The sequence below is a fragment of the Scylla paramamosain genome, chromosome 4 (assembly GCF_035594125.1).
Source record: "Scylla paramamosain isolate STU-SP2022 chromosome 4, ASM3559412v1, whole genome shotgun sequence".
NCBI lineage: Eukaryota > Metazoa > Arthropoda > Malacostraca > Decapoda > Portunidae > Scylla > Scylla paramamosain.
Window position 1 is genome coordinate 37894527 of NC_087154.1, and position 25000 is coordinate 37919526.

The 25000-nt window shown below is 41.6% G+C and overlaps 2 protein-coding genes across 7 annotated transcripts in view; both read right to left on the minus strand.

The window, feature by feature from the left end:
* Positions 1-25000, minus strand: part of LOC135100071 (orexin/Hypocretin receptor type 1-like) — a 306348-nt gene that overhangs the window by 86550 nt on the left and 194798 nt on the right. For 3 of the 6 annotated variants that reach the window (XM_064002968.1, XM_064002969.1, XM_064002967.1), the window contains exon 1: positions 20789-20993. The exons of the other annotated variants lie outside the window; for them this stretch is intronic. The gene's annotated coding sequence lies outside the window, so the exon portion shown is untranslated. Of the gene's footprint in view, positions 1-20788; positions 20994-25000 lie in introns of those variants that run through there. 6 annotated transcript variants of the gene reach the window in all.
* On the minus strand, positions 16009-17172 carry LOC135100156 (uncharacterized). Its single transcript, XM_064003123.1, has one exon. It carries the CDS (start codon positions 17170-17172, stop codon positions 16009-16011), a length of 1164 nt encoding a protein of 387 aa, XP_063859193.1.

Sequence of the window (25000 nt, forward strand, 5' to 3'; positions counted from 1 at the left end):
TCTCTCTCTCTCTCTCTCTCTCTCTCTCTCTCTCTCTCTCTCTCTCTCTCTCTCTCTTCCCAGACTCTAATGAAAGTGATTCGTGATTATTTTGTTCACTTATCTTGCTTCTGCTGTTTGAATTTTTTTTCGTGATCTACCGTTTATTATTGACCTATTTATGTGATTCACGGTTCCTCCCTATTAGTTACCCACACGTTATGGTGAACGCGATTACGGTATTTTTTCTTTAGTTGCACGCCTTTCTCTATCTGGCCCATGGTTCTCCGTTTCCTTCGTTCATCCCTACATGCCTCCCCTCTTAAGCCTTTCTTACGCTTCCATTTTATATGATTCATGATTTTAGTAGTATTTTAGCCATGCCTCTACATCAGCAAGGGTAAACTAGCAGTGAGAACCTGACTAATAAATCCCGTGGCCTTTGAAAATACCCCTCATTAAACCTCAGTGCGTTTAAAAATACCACCACTTTTATTCTCCGCATTTACGTCATTGCCAAGACCAGATTCTATCCATTAAGAAGGATCCAGTGCTGGGAAATGGGGCTTGATATGAATACTGTATTGCTTCTTTGCTCGTACGTTTAAATGATTTACTGGTGTTGTTACGTTACATTAGTTAATAGCTAAGGGTGTTCTAATACTGATGAGAAGCTTTTGAGTTTCTTCACGTTTATTATTTGTTTACGCTGGGGGAAATAATCTGGTAATGGGATTAATCTTTTCTTCTTATTTTTATTGCAGTATTTCTTTTACTTTCTTGTGCGATGCTTTCTTCTGAATTATTCATGTATTGCTTCGTTGCTTTTATTCATTATTCTTAGGTCTGGGTTCGGTGTTTTTATATAATTTTATGTATTTTGTGTAATTTGCCGATTTCCCTTTTTTTTTTTTTGTTGTTGTTGAGTATTATAGCGAAAGTATTTCAATATAATTATTCTTGTTCGGTCTGTGTAATTCATCTACTTTTTCTTTATTATATTCAGATCTGTATGCGCCGTTTTCAAGTGATTTTATTTCGTTAATATTTCCCTTATCTTTTCAGTGAATACTATAGCAAGAGTACCACATTATTATTATTATTATTACTAATGTTCATTTTTCTTCATTCCCAAGTCTATATGCGATACTTTTAAGTAATTATATGCCATTTACATGTAACTAATGCTTTCACTATCTTTTAATGAATACTATAGCGAAAGTTCACACCCTAAGCACTCTATCCTTCAGCACGCCATATTTCCTCTCTATCACAGCCTTTACCAACCTCCATACAAATCCACACACACAGTCACAGAGGAAGATGCAAGGGACACAACAACCGGAGGAGACTCGTACTTGGCGCCGACCCCTGACTTAAGAGAAACGGCGAAAAGAGGAGTAGGAAGAGAAGAGGAAGTAGTACCAATCCATCACTTTTAGAACGCACTTTTTCTTACATAATCCTAAATCATCTTCCTCCTGCTCGTCCATTACTTAATTCTCACCTCGCTGCGTCCCCTTTTCACCTTCCCCTCACTCCAGCGCGTTAGGTCTTCTCTTCCATCTCCGCCTCGCCCTAGCTACTTCCCCCAGCCTCTTTCCTTTTACGCGGGGTCTCTCTCTCTCTCTCTCTCTCTCTCTCTCTCTCTCTCTCTCTCTCTCTCTCTCTCTCTCTCTCTCTCTCTCTCTCTCTCTTCCATACTTTACACTTTACGAAGCATTTATGTCTCTACTGCACTTCCCTGCCTCGCCTCAACTCTCGTCCAATCCCTGCATGCCTTCCTTTATCCGGCCCTTGCTTCCCCCTCTCCTTCGTTCACCCCTCCATGCTTCTCCTCTCTCCTTAATCGTTCCTTACGTTTCCACTTTCGTCTATAGTAGTAGTAGTAGTTTATGCCTTTACTTTTTGTCTGCAAACTTTTTTTTCCTTGTTCTTAGAGTCTCTCCTGGTCTCTATGAAGTCCCTTTACGTTTTCTCTAACCTACACACTTTCCAATCCTTTTTTTTTTGATCCGCAAACTGCTGATTCTCTTGCTCCTTAAAAAAAAAGTTTGGGATTCTGTTCCTGCTTGATTTTTTTTTTTTTTGGTCTTCCCTTTCCCCTATGAAGTCTCCTCACATTTTCTCTTATTCCTTTACACTCCTTCCATCCTTCCTTTAACTGTAAACTGCTTCCCTCATCCCTCCCCGGAAAATCATATAATTCCCTGCTATTACCTTTAGCTCAGCAGTGTGTAACCTTTCCTTAACCTTCTCCCCCTTACTCGTTTTAACTTTCTCCCACTTACTTGTTTTAACCTCCCCGTTACTTGTTTTAACCTTCCCCTTACTTAACCTTCTCCCCCTTACTTGTTTTAACCTTCCTCTTACTTGTTTTAACCTTCTTCCTCTTACTTGTATTAAAATTCTTCCTCTTACTTGTTTTAACCTTCTCCCCCTTACTAGTTTCTCGGTTTAAGCTTCATCCTTCCCTTAAGCATTTCGCTACTTCCCTCATCCCTCTGAGAATCCTTTAATCTCTTCCTGTTGTACGATCATCTAAGCAGTACTCCTTTCCTTCTTTTACTCCTTTACTCCCTTCAGTTTATCCCTAAACGCTCTCGTTCTTCCAGAAATCCTTTTGCACTTTCTATTAAATACGGCTAGTAGTTTAACAGTACCATATATTTACTTCCCTTCTCTAAGTTTTATACCATATCACTTTAATCTTTCAATATATCCCTAACCTTCTTTTATACCTCCAAAAATCGTTTAACACTTCCTTTTACAGTTAGTAGCTTAGCAGTACCTTCTCTTTCCTTACATTTCTCTCTAATTTTTCATGCTGTGTCACTTTTATCTATCTCTATTGCACTTACTACCTATCGAGTATTTCCCATTTCCTTTCCCTTCTCTCCAATTATTCGTATCGTGTCACTGAAACATCTCTCCTTCCTGTAGAAATCCTGTAACACTTCCTATTGCACTTACTACCAAACCGGTACCTACAATTTCCTTCCCCTCCTCTCCTAAATTTCTCCATAACGTGTCTTCTTGATTCTTCCCTTAATGCAACAGCGAGTTTTTTTTTTTTCGTTCTACAGAAGTCCTCCAATCCCTTCCTATTACATTTTACCTGAAAAGTCTCTTCCTTTTTCCATCCCTTGCCTTCCCTTCCCTTCTGCTCATCTCCTTAGCACCCCGAGCGTCCTCACTTTTTTTTTCTGAGCCTCCCCACATCCGCTACAAAATCAGTATAAAGGTCATACACCCCGTTGCTGAGCCCACTCCTACTTTTGAGTCAATATTCCTGATTAGGTTTCGGTCTGTCTGTCTATCTATCTCTGTCTCCTTGTATTGCATTGTAGTAACGTAACAACTCCTTCCCTTCGTATGCTGGTGAAAGGTGAGACTCACTGTGGGGAAGCATTTTAATTTACTGATATACTACGTGGAATTATTCTATTTTAGTGTGTGTTAGTTATTCTGGGTTTGGCTCAAGGTGTTATGTCTTAACTGTTTCCAAAGTGGTGTATTTTGACGTGGGTGATGCTGTGGTGCTTGTAGGGTGATTTGCGGATGATGGTGAGTGGTGAGTCACCCTACAAGCACCACAAATCACCCTACAAGGTGATGATGGTGAGTCAAGTACAGGTCGGTGAGGTTAAAGAGGGGTGTATTTTAATTGGTGATTCAACTGGTGGGTGGACATGAGAGAGAGAAAGAAAAAAAAGGTAATTATAATCTGAAAGCAAGGAATGCAATATAGGTATAAAAATAAATATGAGTATACGAAAGAAAGAAAAAAAGAAGAAATGGCTAAAATATTCAAATCACACACACACACACACACACACACACACACACACACACACACACACACACACACACACACACACACACACGTCAACTTTTACTCGACACGCTTGGAGTTCAGTTTCAAAAAATTTTCCATCACAGAAAACAAGAAGAGAGAGAAAGAAAAAACAGAAAAAAGGAGGGGAAAAAAAAAGGAGACACGACGAAGTGAGTGGACGAGGAGGAGAAAAAGAGGAGGAGGAAGAGGAGGAGGGAAAACTGACCTTTTTTCTGCCACTATCAGTTTTTTCTCCCTCCAGCATCGCGGAAACACACACACACACACACACACACACACACACACACACACACACACACACACACACACACACACACACACACACACACACTAGAGGAAGAAAACAGGAAAAGGCAAAAGTAAATAAATGCTGAGAGAGAGAGAGAGAGAGAGAGAGAGAGAGAGAGAGAGAGAGAGAGAGAGAGAGAGAGAGAGAGAGAGAGAGAGAGAGAGAGAGAGAGAGAGAGAGAGAGAAAATTAATTGATCAGAAAATCAGCAAAGTGTCTAAATGGAGAGTAACAGGAGGAGGAGGAGGAGGAGGAGGAGGAGGAGGAGGAGGAGGAGGAGGAGGAGGAGGAGGAGGAGGAAGAGGAGGAGGAGGGAAAGGTAAGGGTAGACTGGTCGAGAGAGGGAAGAGAGAGGAGTAGACTGGAGGTAAAAAAAGTGGGAGAAAGCAGAGAGAGAGAGAGAGAGAGAGAGAGAGAGAGAGAGAGAGAGAGAGAGAGAGAGAGAGAGAGAGAGAGAGAGAGAGAGAGAGAGAGAGAGAGAGAGAGAGAGAGAGAGACGGATGAAAAGGAAGATGAAGGGAGAGGAGAGGAAGGAAAAAAAAAAAATGCTAAGAAAGGAGGCGGATGGAGAGTGGATGGTTCGGAGAGAAGAGGAGAGAGAAAAGAAGGAAGGAAGGAAAAAAAGGAGAGGAAGGCTAGGTTAAGAGGAAGGCTAAGAGGCGAAAGAAAACGAAGAAAGGAGGGGGAAGAATAACAAAACAAGGCACGTGAAGACAAAAAAAAAGGGAAAGTGAAAAAGAAGAATAACAATAGCTGTAGCAAATTAGAAGCAACGAAAGGGGAGATGGGAGAAAAGGCAAAAATAAGGGACATGTGATTCAAAGGTAATAAAAAGAGGAACTAGGAGAGGCAAAAAAAAAAAGAGGGAAGGAGGTAAAAGCGAATAAACCAAATATGGGTAACGAGAAAATACAATAGAATGGGAATAAAGAGAAAAGGGAAGAGAGAGAGAGAGAGAGAGAGAGAGAGAGAGAGAGAGAGAGAGAGAGAGAGAGAGAGAGAGAGAGAGAGAGAGAGAGAGAGAGAGAGAATTAAAAAGAGATGATTTATAGCCTAATTAGCACCAGGTGTGTGTTAATGGAAGCGTCACCTGTTCATTGATTACTTGTTTCTTTAATTACTTTGTTTAGTTTGCCTCGTTTACTTATCTTCGCTATTTGACTTCGTGTGATTTGACGTGTTTATCATTAATATTTTTTACTTATTTATTTTTTGGTTTGTTTAATTAAATACCCATGGTGTTTTTTGACCTGCGGTGGATGAATGTGTGTCAACGTTTTCATATTTCAAGTTTCATCCAATACTGGTGTGTGTGTGTGTGTGTGTGTGTGTGTGTGTGTGTGTGTGTGTGTGTGTGTGTGTGTGTGTGTGTGTGTGTGTGTGTGTGTGTGTGTGTGTGTGTGTGTGTGTTTGCATAAAGTTGACTTCAAACCTCGTCTCTATATTTCACTTTCCTTAACGACGACAAGAAACATCATAACTTTCTCTCTCTCTCTCTCTCTCTCTCTCTCTCTCTCTCTCTCTCTCTCTCTCTCTCTCTCTCTCTCTCTCTCTCTCTCTCTCTCTCATGTATACCCACACACAGCCTCCATTATTTGTCTGAACTTGACAAAGTAATATTGAAGAAACTTTTCTCCCTAGTTGTGAGTTTCAAGGCCCAACAAGGAGTAAGAGAGGGAGAGAGGAGGGAGGGAAAGAAAAGAGAGGAAGAGGAGAGGGAAGAGGAGAGGATACGAAGGCAAGGAAGAGGAGAGGGAGAAAGAGAGGAGATGATGGAAGGAGGATAAAAGAAAACTAGAACGAGTAAACACGGAAGAGGAACAAGAGGAATAATGGGAGGAAAAATAAGGAAGGTAGGAAGGAGGGATGAAGGCGGTAGCAGAGAGAGAGAGAGAGAGAGAGAGAGAGAGAGAGAGAGAGAGAGAGAGAGAGAGAGAGAGAGAGAGAGAGAGAGAGAGAGAGAGAGAATAAGATGGTAAACGTAAAGAGAAAGAATAAAAACAGCGAAAAGAGAAAAGTATAAAAGAAAGAAGAGAAGACAATGTAGAAGAATGAAACAAATGAAGGAAAGCGATGAATAAAAAATGGAGATGAAGGAGGAAGGAAGAACAAAGGGAGGAAGAAGAAAGAGGGAGGGAGGGAGAGGGAGGGAGTCGTGGAAAGGTTAAGTAAGATGAGTGAGAAAGGAAGAGATGTGAGTGTCTCTCTCTCTCTCTCTCTCTCTCTCTCTCTCTCTCTCTCTCTCTCTCTCTCTCTCTCTCTCTCTCTCTCTCTCTCTCTCTCTGTGTGTGTGTGTGTGTGTGTGTGTGTGTGTGTGTGTGTGTGTGTGTGTGTGTGTGTGTGTGTGTGTGTACTTCATCACCTTCACAAGCAGTGTCTGGTTACTGGCGAGAGAAGCTGGTCAAGTTAAGTCATTTAAGAGATGGTGAAGTGCAACTCTCTCTCTCTCTCTCTCTCTCTCTCTCTCTCTCTCTCTCTCTCTCTCTCTCTCTCTCTCTCTCTCTCACACCATGTCAACACCACACACGCGTTTCTCTCCTTATCTCCACCACTACTCTTTCATCAGACAAGCCAAGGTGTTTTTCTTTTACGAACACCTGAATTAATCACAGGTAAGCTGCTCTTCAGTATTCATTAATGCACCTGCTCTGTGAATACACCTGCGTATCAATTTTTTACTTTCCTACTCTATCAATTCTTTCTAAAAGCCTGAATTTATATTGACTTTCCTCGCATCATCCTGATTTTGAATAAAAAAACCACGATGCTGCTTTTAAAAAATATAAATATTCTTAGCTATTTGGTAATTGTAGAACGAATATTTTTCTTCTTTAATATATATAATAGGATGTAAATAACAGTAAGTGAAAGGGAGACTAATTCCAAGTTTCCAGGCATGTAATGAATATCTTTTGGAGTCACTTCCATAAAAGAGGGAGTGATCTTCATTTCCATGTAAAAAGGCTGAGTAAAATTTTCTTGCGGCTCAGACTCCCACAGGACAGAACAAAGACGAATGAGACACAGTGGGTGAAAAGTAGAGAGAGAGAGAGAGAGAGAGAGAGAGAGAGAGAGAGAGAGAGAGAGAGAGAGAGAGAGAGAGAGAGAGAGAGAGAGAGAGAGAGAGAGAGAGAGAGAGAGAGAGAGAGAGAGAGAGAGAGAGAGTTTTGGGTGTCTTTCTGGGTCTCTTAATTAAAGGGATATAATACTCAAGGTGTACCAGAAAAATTAAGTGTTTTCATCTTCGTCCTTTCTCTCTACTTGCTTCATAAATGTTCCTCTTTTCTGGTCTTTCTTTCATTGCAAACTTATTTTCCTAGATTTTTTCGTTTTCTAATTATTTGCTTATTGATCTATTATGTATTCTCTTTATGCATTTATTGTAGCGAGAAAAATCTTGACACTGGACTTTTAGCATGTTCAGCAATTATTAATGTGTGTGTGTGTGTGTGTGTGTGTGTGTGTGTGTGTGTGTGTGTGTGTGTGTGTGTGTGTGTGTGTGTGTGTGTGTGTGTGCAGAAAAAAACAAGGGAGAGGAGGAGGAGGAGGAGGAGGAGGAGGAGGAGGAGGAGGAGGAGGAGGAGGAGGAGGAGGAGGAGGAGGAGGAGGAGGAGGAGGAGGAGCATCGGCATCACTCTCAATGTTTCATCTTTAAAGTCTTCACGAGGAGGCTCAAACTTTAAAAACTCTGCCTCACGACTCACTAGTTTCTATTCCCTATCAGGACACATGGAGAACGTGTCTCTCTCTCTCTCTCTCTCTCTCTCTCTCTCTCTCTCTCTCTCTCTCTCTCTCTCTCTCTCTCTCTCTCTCTCGTGTTTATCATGCTTATTTTTTCTTTATCTCATATTTTCTCGCGTGGTTCTAAAAACGTTCAAAATTCTGGGACGCTTTCAATTTTTTTTCTGAAAGTTACGTAATTTTGTGGCAAGTCTTCTAGTTTTTTTTTTCTTTTATGTTGAGATTTACCGCCGCGAGGTTTAATACGTTGATAATGCTTCGTTTCAGTGTGATTATGTTGCTGCTTCTGCACCGTCTCTCTCTCTCTCTCTCTCTCTCTCTCTCTCTCTCTCTCTCTCTCTCTCTCTCTCTCTCTCTCTCTCTCTCTCTCTCCATTGTGTTGTGTTTAATTGTATTTATTGTTCACTTTACTAGCATTTTCAATTTTTGTGGAGAGAGAGAGAGAGAGAGAGAGAGAGAGAGAGAGAGAGAGAGAGAGAGAGAGAGAGAGAGAGAGAGAGAGAGAGAGAGAGAGAGAGAGTATATATACCTGTCTACGTGGCAGATTACTCTTACATAAAAAAAAAAAAAATATATTTTTTCTCGTGATTTTTCTTTCATGTTGTGTTGGGGATGATGACGATGGCTGTGATTGTTGTTGTTGTTGTTGTTGTTGTTGTTGTTGTTGTTGCTCTTAGTGTTGCGCAGACGTCCTCCTTGGTGACAGGAATGACAGCACCGGCGCTAACAAACACCACACAGGATGTGGCGTCCAGAGGGAGAGCGGCAGGCGAGAGAGGAAGAGAGGGGGCGCCATCCCAAAGCTTGTCCAAAGTTAGCCACACGTCGCGGATTCCCGGAGGTGACATCGCCAGCAGGAAAGTTCCAGGATTAGCGGGAGGGGAATTCTGGAAGGGTGGCGAGGGTTGTTGAGTGAGACCGTGTGACGCTGAGGGACGGAGTGGAAGGCTAGAGTGATGAACTGCATTTTTCTTCTTTCTATCTTACATTTTAGTGGATTAAGGTCTTTACTAAGGCTGTCCACAAGACTATGCCTTTCCACCAGGGGCAGATGAGGCTGAGTGTGTGAATGATGTGTGTGTGAGTGTGAGGGTATGGGGCTTTGTTCTGAGTCACCTTGCGTAGGATTGCCGACCTTGTATAGACAGACGAAGGATACTGACGCGTTAATAATCTCTTCACTGGCGACAGTTGCTTTGTGTGTGTACAGATCACAGGGGAAGTCATATGTGAATGGTTGTTTTAGCATTATCCATTATATATATACATTTTTTTTTTCATTTAGGGGATAAAAAAAGACGATCAGATATCAATACTAATTAGATGTGACAGTGAAGGCCGCCAGATGATGTCTTATATGAATTTTTTATTTTTTTTTACTTTTTACATTACATTTAGAACAATAAGAATGGTGATCAGTTATTAAAGTTTGTTAGATGAGACAATGGAGGCCACCGGAGTGCGTCTGATATGACAGTGATGTCTTTGTTCTTCACGTATAAAGGAAACACTCTGAACAAGTGCAATAAAACTAGAAAGATGGTCGACTGAAAGTGCCACTCCTTTACTCCCCTTACTAAGAAGACAGTCCAAAAATAAGCCCAAAATCACGTTCTAGAATGTCTTGACACTGTTTGTCGTACACTTTGCTGGATTTATAAGGAAATTAAAGTATTAATTGTCCTCTCAAGGGAATATTCAATTACTCTTCTCATCCTTAAGACCTTCATGTGTGAGGTATTTAATGCTCAAAAAAAAAAAAAAAAAAAATTGCCAGGTCATAATGGATTCTTAACCACCACCTTTGCAAGAATGTTAAATGTGTTATGTGAGTCAACAGATTAACCCAACTTGCTCCTGCTTCTCAATTTGACACCGAAAAATGCACAATTAGACACCACTGGTAATTGGAGCGCGGTCACGATGGATAATCAACAACAAACAGTCAATTAGCGCCTGGCGTGAAATGCTTTGCTCCGATGACACGAGAGTTACTTCAACTTGATTAGCGGGATCAATAACACGCAGGCGCCGACAAGCCAGGCTGAGGAGATCATACTAAGACAGGGTAATGGTATTATTATTGAACCAGGCTGAGGATGATACTAAGTCAGACTGAGATTATACTAAGACAGTGTAAAGTTATTATTATTAAAAATGGAATGGCGGTATTGTTAGTACATAAGTACGAGTATACTGCAATAAGATGAGCACTGGCACCATGGCTTCAGCTTTAATTAGTTTAGTGATGCTTAAAAATAAATAGTCTTGAGATTAATTCCAGACTCATTTCAGTATCCTATATTTTTTTCATTCATTAAATATTACACACATATGTACATATCTACACATAGACACACACACACACACACACACACACACACACACACACACACACACACACACACACACACACACACCACTTTACCCAGTACTAGAATATAAGGACCTCACATCAAACAAGCTACGTTTTAATAAAAACTTCGACGTAACAAGACCCATTTCACTTCACGAACTCCCAAATAAGAGAGAACAAACAGAAACGGAAAGAAAAGTAAGGGGAAAAATCATGTTCCATTTAGCAAGTACTGGAGTAAAAAAAAAAAAAAAAAAAAAAAAAACGGAAATAAAAAACAGAATTTATCTAACCTCAATCTTCTCCATCTTTCCATCTTGGACAACGAAAACTGCTTCCCCATTAACCATCACCACAACACAACCCAAGATCCCCTTTATCCTCTCAGATCACCTTCATCACTCCCCGTCACCACACCAACTGCCCTTCTCCCTCCCCTCCCCGATACACACACACAAACACACACACACACACACGAAAAAAATAAATAAAAATAACCCACAAATCATATATAAAGCTGTACATCTGTCACTTAGTTTCTCAACACAAACAAACTTCCTTAATTTGTCACCGGGTCGTCCTCCTCTTATTATTTCCCCCTCGCCTTCCTCATCCCATCAGATCGTCATTCTTTTCCTGTTCCCCTCCTGCCGCTGCGCTCCCGCCCCGGCGTCCCCACTCAAGAGGATCACACAAGGGATAATAATTACGTCTGTCACGAGGGAGGGAGATCGGAACCTGTTGTGGCGCCGTTCTGATCCTCCGTTTGTGACCTCGAGTATATCACTTATTAATGCCACCCGCTCACTCCTCCACGGTGCATTATTGGTCCGGAGTGTTGCGCTCTCTCTCTCTCTCTCTCTCTCTCTCTCTCTCTCTCTCTCTCTCTCTCTCTCTCTCTCTCTCTGCAGGTGACACTCATGTATATGTACTGGAACTCAACGATCTCGGTTCTCTCTCTCTCTCTCTCTCTCTCTCTCTCTCTCTCTCTCTCTCTCTCTCTCTCTCTCTCTCTCTCTCTCTCTCCAGGCAATATTTCGATGACAGGACTACGCGTAACAAGCAGACAAGTTTAGATGTTACCCATTAATTTCAAGGCTCTTATTAAGCTAATGGGGAAGATCCATTTAAGGGATTTAAACTTGCGTCGTAAGTAGGAAGTCTAACCGGTTTACATTTTTAATCGAAGGAGAGACTGAGCAAAAAAAAAAAAAAAAAAGGGGTGGGAAATTTCGCTTGCTGTCTTTACAATATTGCTGTTGCTGTTGTTGTTGCTACTCCTGCTGCTGATGGTACTGCTACTACTACTATTAATACTACCACTACCACTACTACTACTGCTACCACTACTACTACTACTACTACTACTACTACTACTGCTACTGTTACCACTGCTGCTGCTGCTACAACTACTACTACTACTACTACTACTACTACTACAACTACTACTACTATTACTACTACTACTACTACTACTGCTACTGTTACCATTGCTGCTGCTGCTGTTGCTGCTACTACTACTATTACTACTACTACAACTACTACTACTATTACTACTGCTACTGTTACCATTGCTGCTGCTGCTGTTGCTGCTACTACTACTACTACTACTACTACTACTACTACTACTACTACTACTACTATTGATGATGATTACGGTTTAAAATCATTACGTTAAATATAAAAAAAAAGTACTAAGGAAAATAATATAGCCATTACATTTTAAACAAAGATAAAAAGTAAATTGAAGATAAATGTTGCAAAACCTCAAATAATAAGATCATCATCATCATTAATCATCATCATCAGCCTCTGCGTTCATCTGGGACAGAACAAACAACACCGTGTACCCTAAACATTGAATTGTGGTCCCGTTAAAGTGGCTGACGAAAGCAAACTGCGTATTGGTCTTCATGGCAATATGAGAGTACGGCTGAATTGGGAGGAAAGGGAGGAGAAAGGGGAAAGATCAGGAGGAGGAGGAGGAAGAGAAGGAGAAGGAGGAGGAGAACAGTTTAAGAGGAGGAAAACAGCCATGAGAATGAAGATGTGCAAAAGGATTAGAAGGAGAAAAAGGCATGATAAGAACAATTTCAAGAGGAAGGGAATAAGGATGAAGTCGATGAAGTGAAGGAAAACGAAGAAGAAAGAAATCACACAGAAGAAAGAAAATAATTACTAAAACAGCACAAGAATGACACCAAACAAAGCGGCAGGTGCCAGAACTCTTAATAAACTGACAGTCCTTCTTTTCAGGGTAAATTACAATGAGGAGGACGAGGACGAGGAGGGAGAGGAGGATCAGGAGACAATGGGAAGGAGTAGGAAGAAAGAGGAGAGAACGGAGATACGTTTCATATTCGTGCCCTTCGCTATAACGTTGCTCTTAATGAATGCTAAGTGTATGAAGTCTTGGCCATAAAGAAGAAGGCGATGAAGACGAGGGGAGAGAGAGAGAGATCCACTTTGAGAGAGGGTAAATAGTGAGCCTTATTATCTGTTTGCTAATAAAGAGAGAGAGAGAGAGAGAGAGAGAGAGAGAGAGAGAGAGAGAGAGAGAGAGAGAGAGAGAGAGAGAGAGAGAGAGAGAGAGAGAGTTTTCGCGTCTGTCTCTAGTTCAACTTTTCGTGTCTTTGTTTTCCTTCTGCGTCTTTCAATCAGTCAGTCAGTTAGTCATCAGTTAGCAGTCAGTCACTAAGTCAATCAGTCAGTCAGGTCTGTTTGTCTGTCTCTGTTTTCAAATATGGGGAGGATATACAGATAAGCCCTGCCATCTCTCTCTCTCTCTCTCTCTCTCTCTCTCTCTCTCTCTCTCTCTCTCTCTCTCTCTCTCTAAACGGAAGTCTTCATCAATAGTTCATCAGCTGATTCATGTTTACACTTTGTTTAAGAAGTTCTCATTTGGCGAAACTTAGTTGGCTTGTGTTTGAATTACCGAGAAATGACTAACAGGCAAACAGACACACACACACACACACACACACACACACACACACACACCCACCAATCCACACACACACACACAATCACTCATTTTCCATACCACTCGTTTAAAAGAACAACTTCCCCAAAACGAAACACGAACGCCTAACAGAATTAAACAGATCAAGGCAAACAAAAGAGGGAGGAAAATGAATGAAAAATAAACTTACATGTATACCTGTCCCCCAAAACAATTAAGCCATAACTACCTTTCGATTTCAGAGAGAGAGAGAGAGAGAGAGAGAGAGAGAGAGAGAGAGAGAGAGAGAGAGAGAGAGAGAGAGTTACGAAAATGAAACTAGTGATACATATTCCTGTTTGGAGATGAAAATTAAGCGAGGCAAGTGTTTTCGATCAGTGATTCAGGCAGCAAGGCAGTCATCAAAGGGGGGACTTGGGAGGAGAGCGTACTGGGGGAGTGGGGGGCTTGGGGAGTGGAGGACTGGAGGGACAGTGAGGGGCTAGAGGACTATGGGACTTGGGGACTGACTGGGAGAGGAAGAATATTGTGTTGTTGGTGATGGTGGTGTTCGTGTTGTTGTTGTTGGTGTTGTTGTTGTTGTTTTATTGTTGTTGTTGTTATTGCTGGTGGTGGTGGTGGTGGTAATAATAGTAGTAGTAGTAGTAGTAGTAGTAGTAGTAGTAGTAGTAGTAATTAATTTGTGATGGTGGTGACTGATGCTCTCGTTAAGACGTATTTCTACTTGCACAGCGACATTCATACATGCATCATTACACACACACACACACACACACACACACACACACACACACACACTCACTCACTCACTCACACACACACACACACATAATTTAGATTAGACTTAGCTTTAGGATAAATGTTAAGTATTTCCCTACCCCCTCTGTACATTTTCAATTTGTTAACTGCCTGAAGAATAAACCGTTTATTATTATTATTATTATTATTATTATTATTATTATTATTACACACACACACACACACACACACACACACACACACACACACACACACACACCACACACACACACACACACACTGCAATTAAGCTCAGTAATAAATGCTTACGATACGATTGAAAAATAATCTAGACAAACAGACAGAGAGAAAGACTGGCTGACTGACACAGGGACAGCAAAAATATGTGGCCCTTTCGTAAAATCTGAGCAGTATTATGACGGGAAACAGGTGAAAGAGGTAAGAGTTAAGTGAGTGAGTGAGTGAGTGAGTGAGGTAGAGGTAGAAAGGGTAGGAGGGGATAAAAATGATGATGATGATGATGATGACTGTAAAAACAATGAATAAATGTTGCTAGAGAAATACAAGACAGCAAAAACAAAATAGATAAATAAAAAAAATATAAATAAATAAAAATAAAAATAAATGCTGGAAACTAATAAAAGTAAAAGGAAACATTTTTTTTTACCGAGGAAAGGAAAAAAGAATAAAAACTTTTGATATGGTTCTGCTAAAGGGAAGGAAAAAGAGAAAAAATATTTACTTTTACTGGAGGGACGAAAAGGAAGAGAAATTTTTATGGACTTTTACAGATGGAAGGAAAAGAGAGAAAAAAATCCTTATACTTTTACTGAAGAAAGGAAAAAGGGGAGAGAGAGAGAGAGAGAGAGAGAGAGAGAGAGAGAGAGAGAGAGAGAGAGAGAGAGAGAGAGAGAGAGAGAGAGAGAGATAAGGGCAGGGGCCATTATGACATATTTCCATATTAATGAATGACACTTCGCACTTTATTAATCACCGCCAAGGTCCCTAAAGTATGCCTCTCTCTCTCTCTCTCTCTCTCTCTCTCTCTCTCTCTCTCTCTCTCTCTCTCTCTCTCTCTTATCTTCCCTTATCTAATCACTAGGGCGGTCGATTCACGGCATTTCATTCTATTTACTAGTCTATTATTATCTCTGTCTATCTCTCCCTATGAGCAAACACAACGTCAATAATAATAAGCCTCCAGATATTTTCTTCCTTTTGTATTTTTATCACGTTCTTTTAATAGATTATAACTTTTCTTTACTTATTTTTCCCATGTTTCTCTACACGTGGAAATCTAGAGTTGCATCAGACAAAAGACAATATTTTCTTTTTTCTCTTTTTTTTTTCTTTTAGATAGATGTGTTCTTAGGGAAACGAGTCTTCATTATGGGGAGTACAACAAGTGGTGCTCGTGGTTCTAGGACAACTGAACCAGTGACAACTGAACCAGTGACAACTGAACCAGTGACAACTGAACAAGTGGACGACTGAACCAGTGGACAATTGAACCAGTGACAACTGAACCTGTGGACGACTGAACCAGTGGACGACTGAACCAGTGGGCAATTGAACCAGTGACAACTGAACCTGTGGTCGACTGAACCAGTGGGCAATTGAACCAGTAAAAACTGCACCAGTCGACAAGTGACAATGAAACCAGAAAAAAATGGTAACAAAAGCATATTAAAATTCATTCATTAAGAAAGATTTACCTATGCATCATGAACTAGTGGCGATACTATGGTTCAGTAGTTTTTAGAATCATTCATGTAGTAAAAATATAAACCAACTGATATAATCACATATAGTGCACTACAGTGTCCCCTATTTACACGACCTGCATATTAGCTACTGCTCGCAAATACAGGAGCTTATCTACTTCAGCTCTATACATCTTAATTTTAGTGGCGAGTCGCTGCGCGAGTTTGATGTACTTGTTAGTGGGTGCATCGCGCCGATGTACTAACGCATTCTGGTGCACTAGACGCTGGACAGCGATGTCCCGAGCGATGCCCTTCAGAAACTTCCACATGGTTGGGTGCGCACACATGTACACTGATTTCAGGGCATTGTGGAACCCTTCACAAGGCAATTTGTGGTTTTTGGAGCACATTCTTCTGCGTCCTCGAAGTGGTTCCAAAGTTTGATAGGGAAACGGGGATCCCTTCGACGTCCACCAATTTGCATGCCTCGAATGTAATTGGACTCAAAATATGCCACCACTTCTTCGACTTCTGGCTCCTGAGGAAGGGTAAGGACAAGTTCTTCAAAAACTGTTATGACATCATCTTCAGGCACAAATGCCAAAGCCGGTAGACACTTCATGAGCACTGAAAAGTCTCTGTCATTTTCATATCTAGCCTTTAGACCAACACTGGCAATTTTTCGTATGACGCACTGACTGAGATGAAAAAAACAGCCGGAGGTGGAGGCGGAGGGGAATTTTTTTCTAAAGGCGTTGATGGCCGCAGTTTCAAAATCTGTGAGGACTTTTTCAGGCTGTAGACCAGGCATAACCGAGAGAAGTATGTCAATCATCCTTTCGTACGTGGCTTGGGCTTTGTTAGGAAGAAGAAAGTAAATACATGGAGGGTAGTTGCTGCCGACTTTGGCGTGTATGGTATAAAGTTGATAGAACAAAATGGGTGTAGTTTCAAATGTACCATCGCACATCCAAAGCTTACTGTTGCCACTGAGATTAGTGACAATGTTGATATCACCCATGCAGATTATGCGGTCAACATCATCCACTCCAGAATCATGCAGAATTATTTCTTGATACTCTGGAGGAATATCAAAGTTTCTGGTGTGGGGAATTTCACGTGCATTGTCGGTGCGCTGACGTTTTCTTCTTACTGATCGTTCCAATGACGATTTACTTGGCAGCCGTTGCATGACGTCACAGGTAGCAGAAGTTACAGAATTTGCAACACAGTTTCTCACACTGTCCGACGAATCTTCGGCAAATGAGTGCAATGTACTCACTACCTGCTGTACCTGGGCAGTTACTGGATCTCCAGAATGAGTATGAACGCCGGGCTCCTTGGTCACACTGTCCCCTTCTGTTTGCATACTACCGCTGCATTTATGTTTGCGATAATGACGACATCGCCAGTAGGAGATTCCTTGAGTCATCCAAGGTTCTCTGCTCCTCTCAACGTATTCATGTCCACCATATAAAAGGAGTGATTTTCCTCGTTCTGTGCTCCCAAACTGAAGAGACATGTTGTAGAATAGTGACAGTGAATGTTGTGAAAGCTGGGTACAGACTGACGACCATGATGCCGTAGCAAACAGATAACATTTTTTGACACTGGTTCAATTGTCACTGGTTCAGTTGTCACTGGTTCAGTTGTCACTGGTTCAATTGTCACTGGTTCAGTTGTCACTGGTTTAGTTGTCCACTGGTTCAGTTGTCACTGGTTCAGTGGTTCACTGGTTCAGTTGTCCACTGGTTCAGTTGTCCACTGGTTCAGTTGTCCACTGGCTCAGTTGTCCACTGGTCCAATTGTCACTGGTCCAATTGTCACTGGTTCAGTTGTCACTGGTTCAGTTGTCCGGGCACCGGTGCTCGTATGTTCGTATCCCACACTGGTTATTTCTCTTCCTAGCAAACTAATATTCAGTATCAGCTTTAATTGATACAAGTTTAATTATACATTGGGAAAAAAAGAAAAACAGGCTTTTATATACCACTGTTCTAATTTAATACAATTCCTTTCCACGTTTATTAAGCTTTTCCTAATGCGATATCCGGTTTCCTGTTTGTCGTGAACAGCCTCAACTGCTCTGTATTGCATCTCGGGTTTTCCTACTCATACTCCTTTCAGCTTGTGTCTTTAATGATTTCCATTTAACTCAGTCTATCAAAAAAAAAAACTTTGCTGTTTCCTATACTATCTCTGTATCTTTCCATCCACTCGTCTTTGTTCACCTTTAAAATGCCACAAAGCTACATCATATTTCTACATTTCATACTTCAAATCGTCTAGTAATCCTGGCAGTACAATGTCAAATTCATATCACTATCACAGATTTCACATTAAAACAATGCTCTGTTTCCTAAATATGCCTACATATCTTTTTCACCTACTTGTCTTGTTCACCTTTAAAATTTCACAAAGCCACATCACATTTTCATATTCAATACTTCAAAATGTCTAGTAATCCTGGCAATACAATGTCAAATTCATATCACTATCACCAGATCACGAGATTCCACATGAAAAAAAAAAAAAAACTGCATCATATTTCTACATTCCTGCCTTCCATTCACGTAACAGTCTTGCCAATACTACGTCAGATTTATATTAATGGTGCCAGACAAGGGCATTTATCGATTCGCTCATCTATCTGGCCATCCATTCACCCGTTTCAATATGCATTAACCTGCCGGCCGGCCCGCCTCCCTTCCAATCTGTCGCCCGGCTTACACCCAGCCATCGCCATCCATCCCAGCCCGAAGACAGAGGACCATATTCTAAAACACTTCCAAGCCGCACTTACACTACGCTCAAAAGGCTCTAGTCGAAGTGGCAAAGGTTTTTAATAGTGTTTTTACGGTTCTAGTGACAGATTAACAAAATTTCTACATTATTAACAGGGGAAACATTCTTGGGAACCCTGCTAGTTATCTCTGTAGCATTTCAAGATAGTTGTGGTGAGAGAGCAAAGTGTTTCAGAAACCTGGTTAGAGTGAGGTGCTAACCAGACGGGAAACTATGGATTTTCCTTGACAGTGACTGGGAAACAAGGCATCACCGACTGTGCAAGTAGGAAGAAAAGGAGAGTCTAAACAGTCTAAATGGAGGACTTTAAATAGTACAAGTAAATAAAGTAACGAAAGACAGACAGACAGACACCCATCCACACACACACACACACACACACACACACACACACACACACACACACACACACACACACACATTACAAACTTTAGATTAGTGTGTGTGATTCTTATGGCATCAGAGAGAGAGAGAGAGAGAGAGAGAGAGAGAGAGAGAGAGAGAGAGAGAGAGAGAGAGAGAGAGAGAGAGAGAGAGAGAGAGAGAGAGAGAGAGAGAGAGAGAGAGAGAGAGAGAGAGAGAGAGAGAGAGAGAGAGCGTAGGCAGGGGTGTTTGGCAGCAATTCTCCCTCGTAGGTATGTAAACAGAGAGAGAGAGAGAGAGAGAGAGAGAGAGAGAGAGAGAGAGAGAGAGAGAGAGAGAGAGAGAGAGAGAGAGAGAGAGAGAGAGAGAGAGAGAGCCTGACCATAATTTCCCGTTCAACCAATTCAAACACAAACACACACATACGCACACCCACACCCACACGAGAGAGAGAGAGAGAGAGAGAGAGAGAGAGAGAGAGAGAGAGAGAGAGAGAGAGAGAGAGAGAGAGAGAGAGAGAGAGAGTTACCGTCATTAGGTGTGGCTGCAGTCAACAACATAGTTTCCATTTCCCTCCTCTCTCTCTCCTTCCCTTCCTCTTCTCTTTCCTGTCCTTCACTTTTATCATTTCATTTTTCTTCTTCCTCCTCTGCGCTGTCTTACTGTTCCTTTCGTTTTTGCATTATTTTCATTACGTTCTTCTTTCCGCCTTGTTTCTTCTTCGCTCTCTTTCTTTTTATCCCTCTTCTCTTCTAATTGTTTTCTTTCCTTTTCTCTTTTTCCGTTTCCTTTTCCTACTGGGTATTTTTTTCCTTAATTTATCATTTTTCTCTCTCCTTTTTTTCATTATCCCGATTTTTTTAATACTCTCCACTTCCTTCCTTTTACTTTAACTTTTCATCTCATTCTTCTTATTTACTTATTTTTATTTCCACTGCTCTTTTTCTCTCTTTCCATTCCATCTTTGTGTCTTTTTATCTATTTTTTTTCTTACCTCTCATTTCTTATTCCCTTTCCTTCCTTTCGTATTCTTTGTCCTCATTCGTGCCTTCCTCATTTCCTTTATTAATGCGCTTCCTTAATGGTTTCTGATCCTTTTTCCTCGCTATCGTAATTATGTTTTCCTTTCCTCCTATTCCGTGAAGTCGCAATAGTTTCCTTCTTCCTTCTTTTCCAATACATTCCTTCTTCACTTCTCTTTCAAGTACTCTTTCCTTTTCCTCCTCCTCCTCCTTCTCCTCCTTCCTACAAGAGCTCGTCCTCTCTTTCCTCTTCCTTTTCCGTTTCCTTCTAAGTACTTTGCTCCTCTCTCTCTTCACTTCCATTAAGTACTTCTCTTTTTCCGACGAATCCTTGAGGGGAGATTACGTAGAAACTACAACTAAGGAGTGATCACCCACACACACACACACACACACACACACATACGCACACACACACGCGTCAGATATAAGTACACAAGCGTTACTCTGTGTATAAACTGTATTACGCAACGTCCTTAAGAATTGAACGTATGCCAGGTACTTACGTATAGGTACAGAGAGAGAGAGAGAGAGAGAGAGAGAGAGAGAGAGAGAGAGAGAGAGAGAGAGAGAGAGAGAGAGAGAGAGAGAGAGAGAGAGAGAGAGAGAGAGAGAGAGTTGATTATAAACACGACCCAAGGCGTTACGGAATGAGTCACACACACACACACACACACACACACACACACACACACACACACACACACACACACACACACACACACCACCTCAGTATCTTTGTAAGAAATACAAAACTCCAGAAAACTTTACGAGCAAACAATATTACAAGAACATCACCACCACCATCATCCACAACAAGAACAAGAACAGGAACAACAAACAATGCAACACTCACCCAAGTCATCAATCAATAAACACAAGCACACAAACTCCTCTCACGACGCAAGACGCGACGCAAAACAATCACGGTAATGTTTCTCCACTTACCACAGAGTCACTCCCTCCGCTCCCTCCGCACTGCAAAACTGTTCAAGTCACTCAAGTCATTCGCTTCACAACAACTTGCAACGGTCGTAAGAGTAACTTTCCGCAGGAGTTTCTCTATCCATGTTAACGAATTAAGGGGAAGCTGAAAAGTTGGCGAATACAAGACAGAGAGTGGAGGACAAGAGCAGCGCAGACACACGCCTCCCACGATGCTCACGGGGTAACTGAAGCGGTCAGGCTGCGAGCACCTGTTTTATCACGGGTCAGGACGAGGAAGAGGAGGAGGAGGAGGAGGAGGAGGAGGAGGAGGAGGAGGAGGAGGAGGAGGAGGAGGAGGAGGAATACAAGGAGGAGAAGGGAGAGGAGTGTCGCCACGCGCATCATTATCCCTGTGGGCTTTCTGCGCGTCAGTGAAGTAAATGATGACGTGACTACGTAGAAACAACAAGAGTGATTAATAATAAAAGAAAACTTAGTAATGGTGAATCAAATTGCATTGCTACAGAATCTTAGCTGAAAAAAAATGCTGTAATAATTGCCCTCGATCATTCTACGCATCAATGTGGAAACGGGAAGAAAGCAGCGTCATGATGCAACACCGTCATGAAGCAGCACGGAAACTGAGTAATAATCCATAATATTAAGGAACTGAATCGTATTACTAACAAAAACTTATGTGCAAAGTGAGTTACAATTATACGCAGTTGTGGGCATCAGAAGAGAAAAACGAGAACAACATGGAACAGTAGTATCAATCAATCACGAACCAATAATAAGGATTCGAATCGTATTATCAAACTTTACGTACAGAAAGGTAGTTATCCTCAGTTGTGTGTGTCGGTGAAGATAAAATCGGTAAGTGCAGGAAACAGTTAACATTCACCCTTTGCCAGCGATATGTAACAATTCACAGCACTAACAGCACAGCACAGAATCCTTACAACCGAGAGCAAGAAAGAAGAAAGCGATTGGATGAATAGATTTTCCAATTTATAACCGGCAGAATGTTTAAAGGAGGCTGGAGAACAAAACAAACAAATAAAAAAAATATCCTAAAATGTTTTGTGATAGATAAATGATATGGCCCCCCCCAAAAAAAAAAAAAAGCAGTGAAAGTATTAAAAACCAACAATATCATGGAACTCAGACTCATCACTACTAAAAAAAAATAAATAAATATATAAAATAAAATAAAAAAAAATCAAAGTAAAAGCCAACCTATACTCTCACCACAACCGAGGCACACAAACACATCGAGACATGATGGAGTGAACAAGTGAACAGCACCATATGGACCTTGCTGTGTACGTGTGAAGGATGCAAACACATTTACTTTCCATTAAATCGATTGACAACCACAACAACCACCACCACCACCATCACCTCCTCCTCCTCCTCCCCGTGACAGGCCTCCACTACGATCAATATACAGATACGCCTGGCAGGTACTGTACATTATCACTGTGGGGGAAAATACAGTAAAAGAGGCTGAGGGAACGAGAATATGCAGGGAAGAATCTACTAGGGAGAGAAAGAGCTTAGGGATGTTCGTGTCGCCTCAAGTTTGTTTGTGGAAAAGTATGTTTGACAGAGAGAGAGAGAGAGAGAGAGAGAGAGAGAGAGAGAGAGAGAGAGAGAGAGAGAGAGAGAGAGAGAGAGAGAGAGAGAGAGAGAGAGAGAGAGAGAGAGAGGTAGTGATAATGTTGTATGGATTTCGCTCAAGCTTTTCGTAAATATTAACAATCAGAGAGTGAAAAATGTTTCTCGTTTAAATATTTTTCGATCTTTCTTGTAAATATTTGGCGGGAAAAAAATGAACGGGAGAGAGAGAGAGAGCGAGAGAGAGAGAGAGAGAGAGAGAGAGAGAGAGAGAGAGAGAGAGAGAGAGAGAGAGAGAGAGAGAGAGAGAGAGAGAGAGAGAGAGAGAGAGAATGACAACAAACCTTTTCCTACACTCAGTACATTTTGGTTGGCGAAGAATACATTTTTTTCCTCTCTATCTACTATTTTCCCATGAGAGAGAGAGAGAGAGAGAGAGAGAGAGAGAGAGAGAGAGAGAGAGAGAGAGAGAGAGAGAGAGAGAGAGAGTTATAAAATATGAAATAAGGGAAAGATATGCTAATTTTTTCCTTCGCTTCCTAAAACGTTCGATTGCAAACGTTTCTTTCCAATACGTATTAGTAGTAGTAGTAGTAGTAGTAAGTAGTAGTAGTGGTAGTGGTGGTGGTGGTGGTGGTGGTGTACAGGTAATCATAGGTAACAAAGAAATACGTTACTAAGCATCACAAATCTGAAGAGTTAAACATAATACAGACACAAATCTCTTAGAAAATATATCAACGGTTAAAACAGAAGGCCCATTAGATTTACTTATAGGGAGAAAGGCAACAAGGAACATGACAAAAAGGAGAAGCGTGGGAAGGAGGACACCGAAGAGGAGGAGGAGGACGTAGAGGAGGAGGAGAAGACGGAGGAAGAAGAGGGGCGTTGCGAAAAAAAAAAGTGGGAAGAAAAATATGTGAAGCAGAGAAAGGGGGAATGGAAGATTAGGAAGAGGAGGAGGAGGAGGAGGAGGAGGAGGAGGAGGAGGAGGAGGAGGAGGAGGAGGAGGAGGAGGAGGAGGAGGAGGAGGAGGACGAGGAGGAGGAGGAGAAGGAGGAAGAGGAGAAGGAAGGCGTGGGACAAGAAAGAAGAAATAGGAAGGAGAAGAAGGAAGAAGATGAAAGAAACAATTGGAGGGAGGGAAGAAGTAAAGGGCGAGGAAGAGGAGGAAGGGGAATGACAAGGAGGAGGAGGAGGAGGAGGAGGAGGAGGAGGAGGAGGAGGAGGAGGAGGAGGAGGAGGAGGAGGAGGAGGAGGAGGAGGAGGAGGAGGAGGAGAAGGAGGAGGAAGAAAATAAAAGAAACAACGGGATGAAATAGAAGGAGGGAGAAGTGTGACGGAGGAGGAAGAGGAGGAACAGACGAGTAGAAAAGATGGAGAACGAAAGACACGAAACTAAAGAAGGAAAAAAAGAAAAAGGAGGAGGAGGAGGAGGAGGAGGAGGAGGAGGAGGAGGAGGAGGAGGATTATCTTTTTTCAGGTGAAGTGACGAAGCCTTTTCTAGTCTTGTCAATATCAGGATACAAAAGAGAGGCAATAATCTCGTATTTTTTCCCCCGCCCTCCGTAAACGTCAGGATGAGAGGGAGAACAGAAGAGGCTCGGGAGAAAACTTTGCCATAAGAACGTTAACAGATAAGCAGATGCCAGAGAGAGAGAGAGAGAGAGAGAGAGAGAGAGAGAGAGAGAGAGAGAGAGAGAGAGAGAGAGAGAGAGAGAGAGAGAGAGAGAGAGAGAGAGAGAGAGACGCCCTACCAGCCTCCCTCCATTGACATTTCCTTGACCTTTTCTTATTTATTTTTATTCCTGATCTATTTTGGGGCCTTTCAGACTCACCGCACGACTGAACATCCCTTTCTCTCTCTCTCTCTCTCTCTCTCTCTCTCTCTCTCTCTCTCTCTCTCTCTCTCTCTCTCTCTCTCTTACTCCACACTCACCCCTCTCCTTCGTGTTTCATCACCTCCTCCTCTTATATATCCCGTTCCTCTCAATGGTCTTCCACACCAATCTCAGTTCTATTTATAGCGAGAAAACTCCGCAAGATCTAATGTAGCTTTTTTACTGATGTCATCTTCCTTCTGGGCTGAAAATAAATCGATGTCTCTCTCGCTCAATCTCCGTGTGGCGTAAAACGTTAATTGACTGGTAAGTGGGTAAGCATAGACTGGATGGGTGTGTGAATGGTGGTAGTGCTAATGGTTCTTTATTTAATGGAAGTGTGGTTTTGGTCTAAGGCTACGGAAAGGTTGAAGAAAATGAACTACTGATATGCATGTCGCCAAAGAATAATCAAAAAGGTTATCAAGAATTTACGGAGAGAAAAAGAACTCTTACATTAGGGAGGTGGACAGAATAGACGTGAAAATAGAAAGCCTTGATAATGCTGATGGTGGTGATGGTCTGAATCTACTTAGCGTGGAAACGAGGACATATGCAATTCAAAGTTGATGTAGTTAGATTTAAACCGAAAAAGGAACAAATTGGTTCTGAAATAGAGTGATGGATGACTGGAATAAATTTGCTGTTGAAGTTGTTAGTGGCAAGTTAATAGGGAGCGCTACAAGATTACATTAAGGATGGAGAAGACAGGTGGTTAAAGACTGCTATGTTT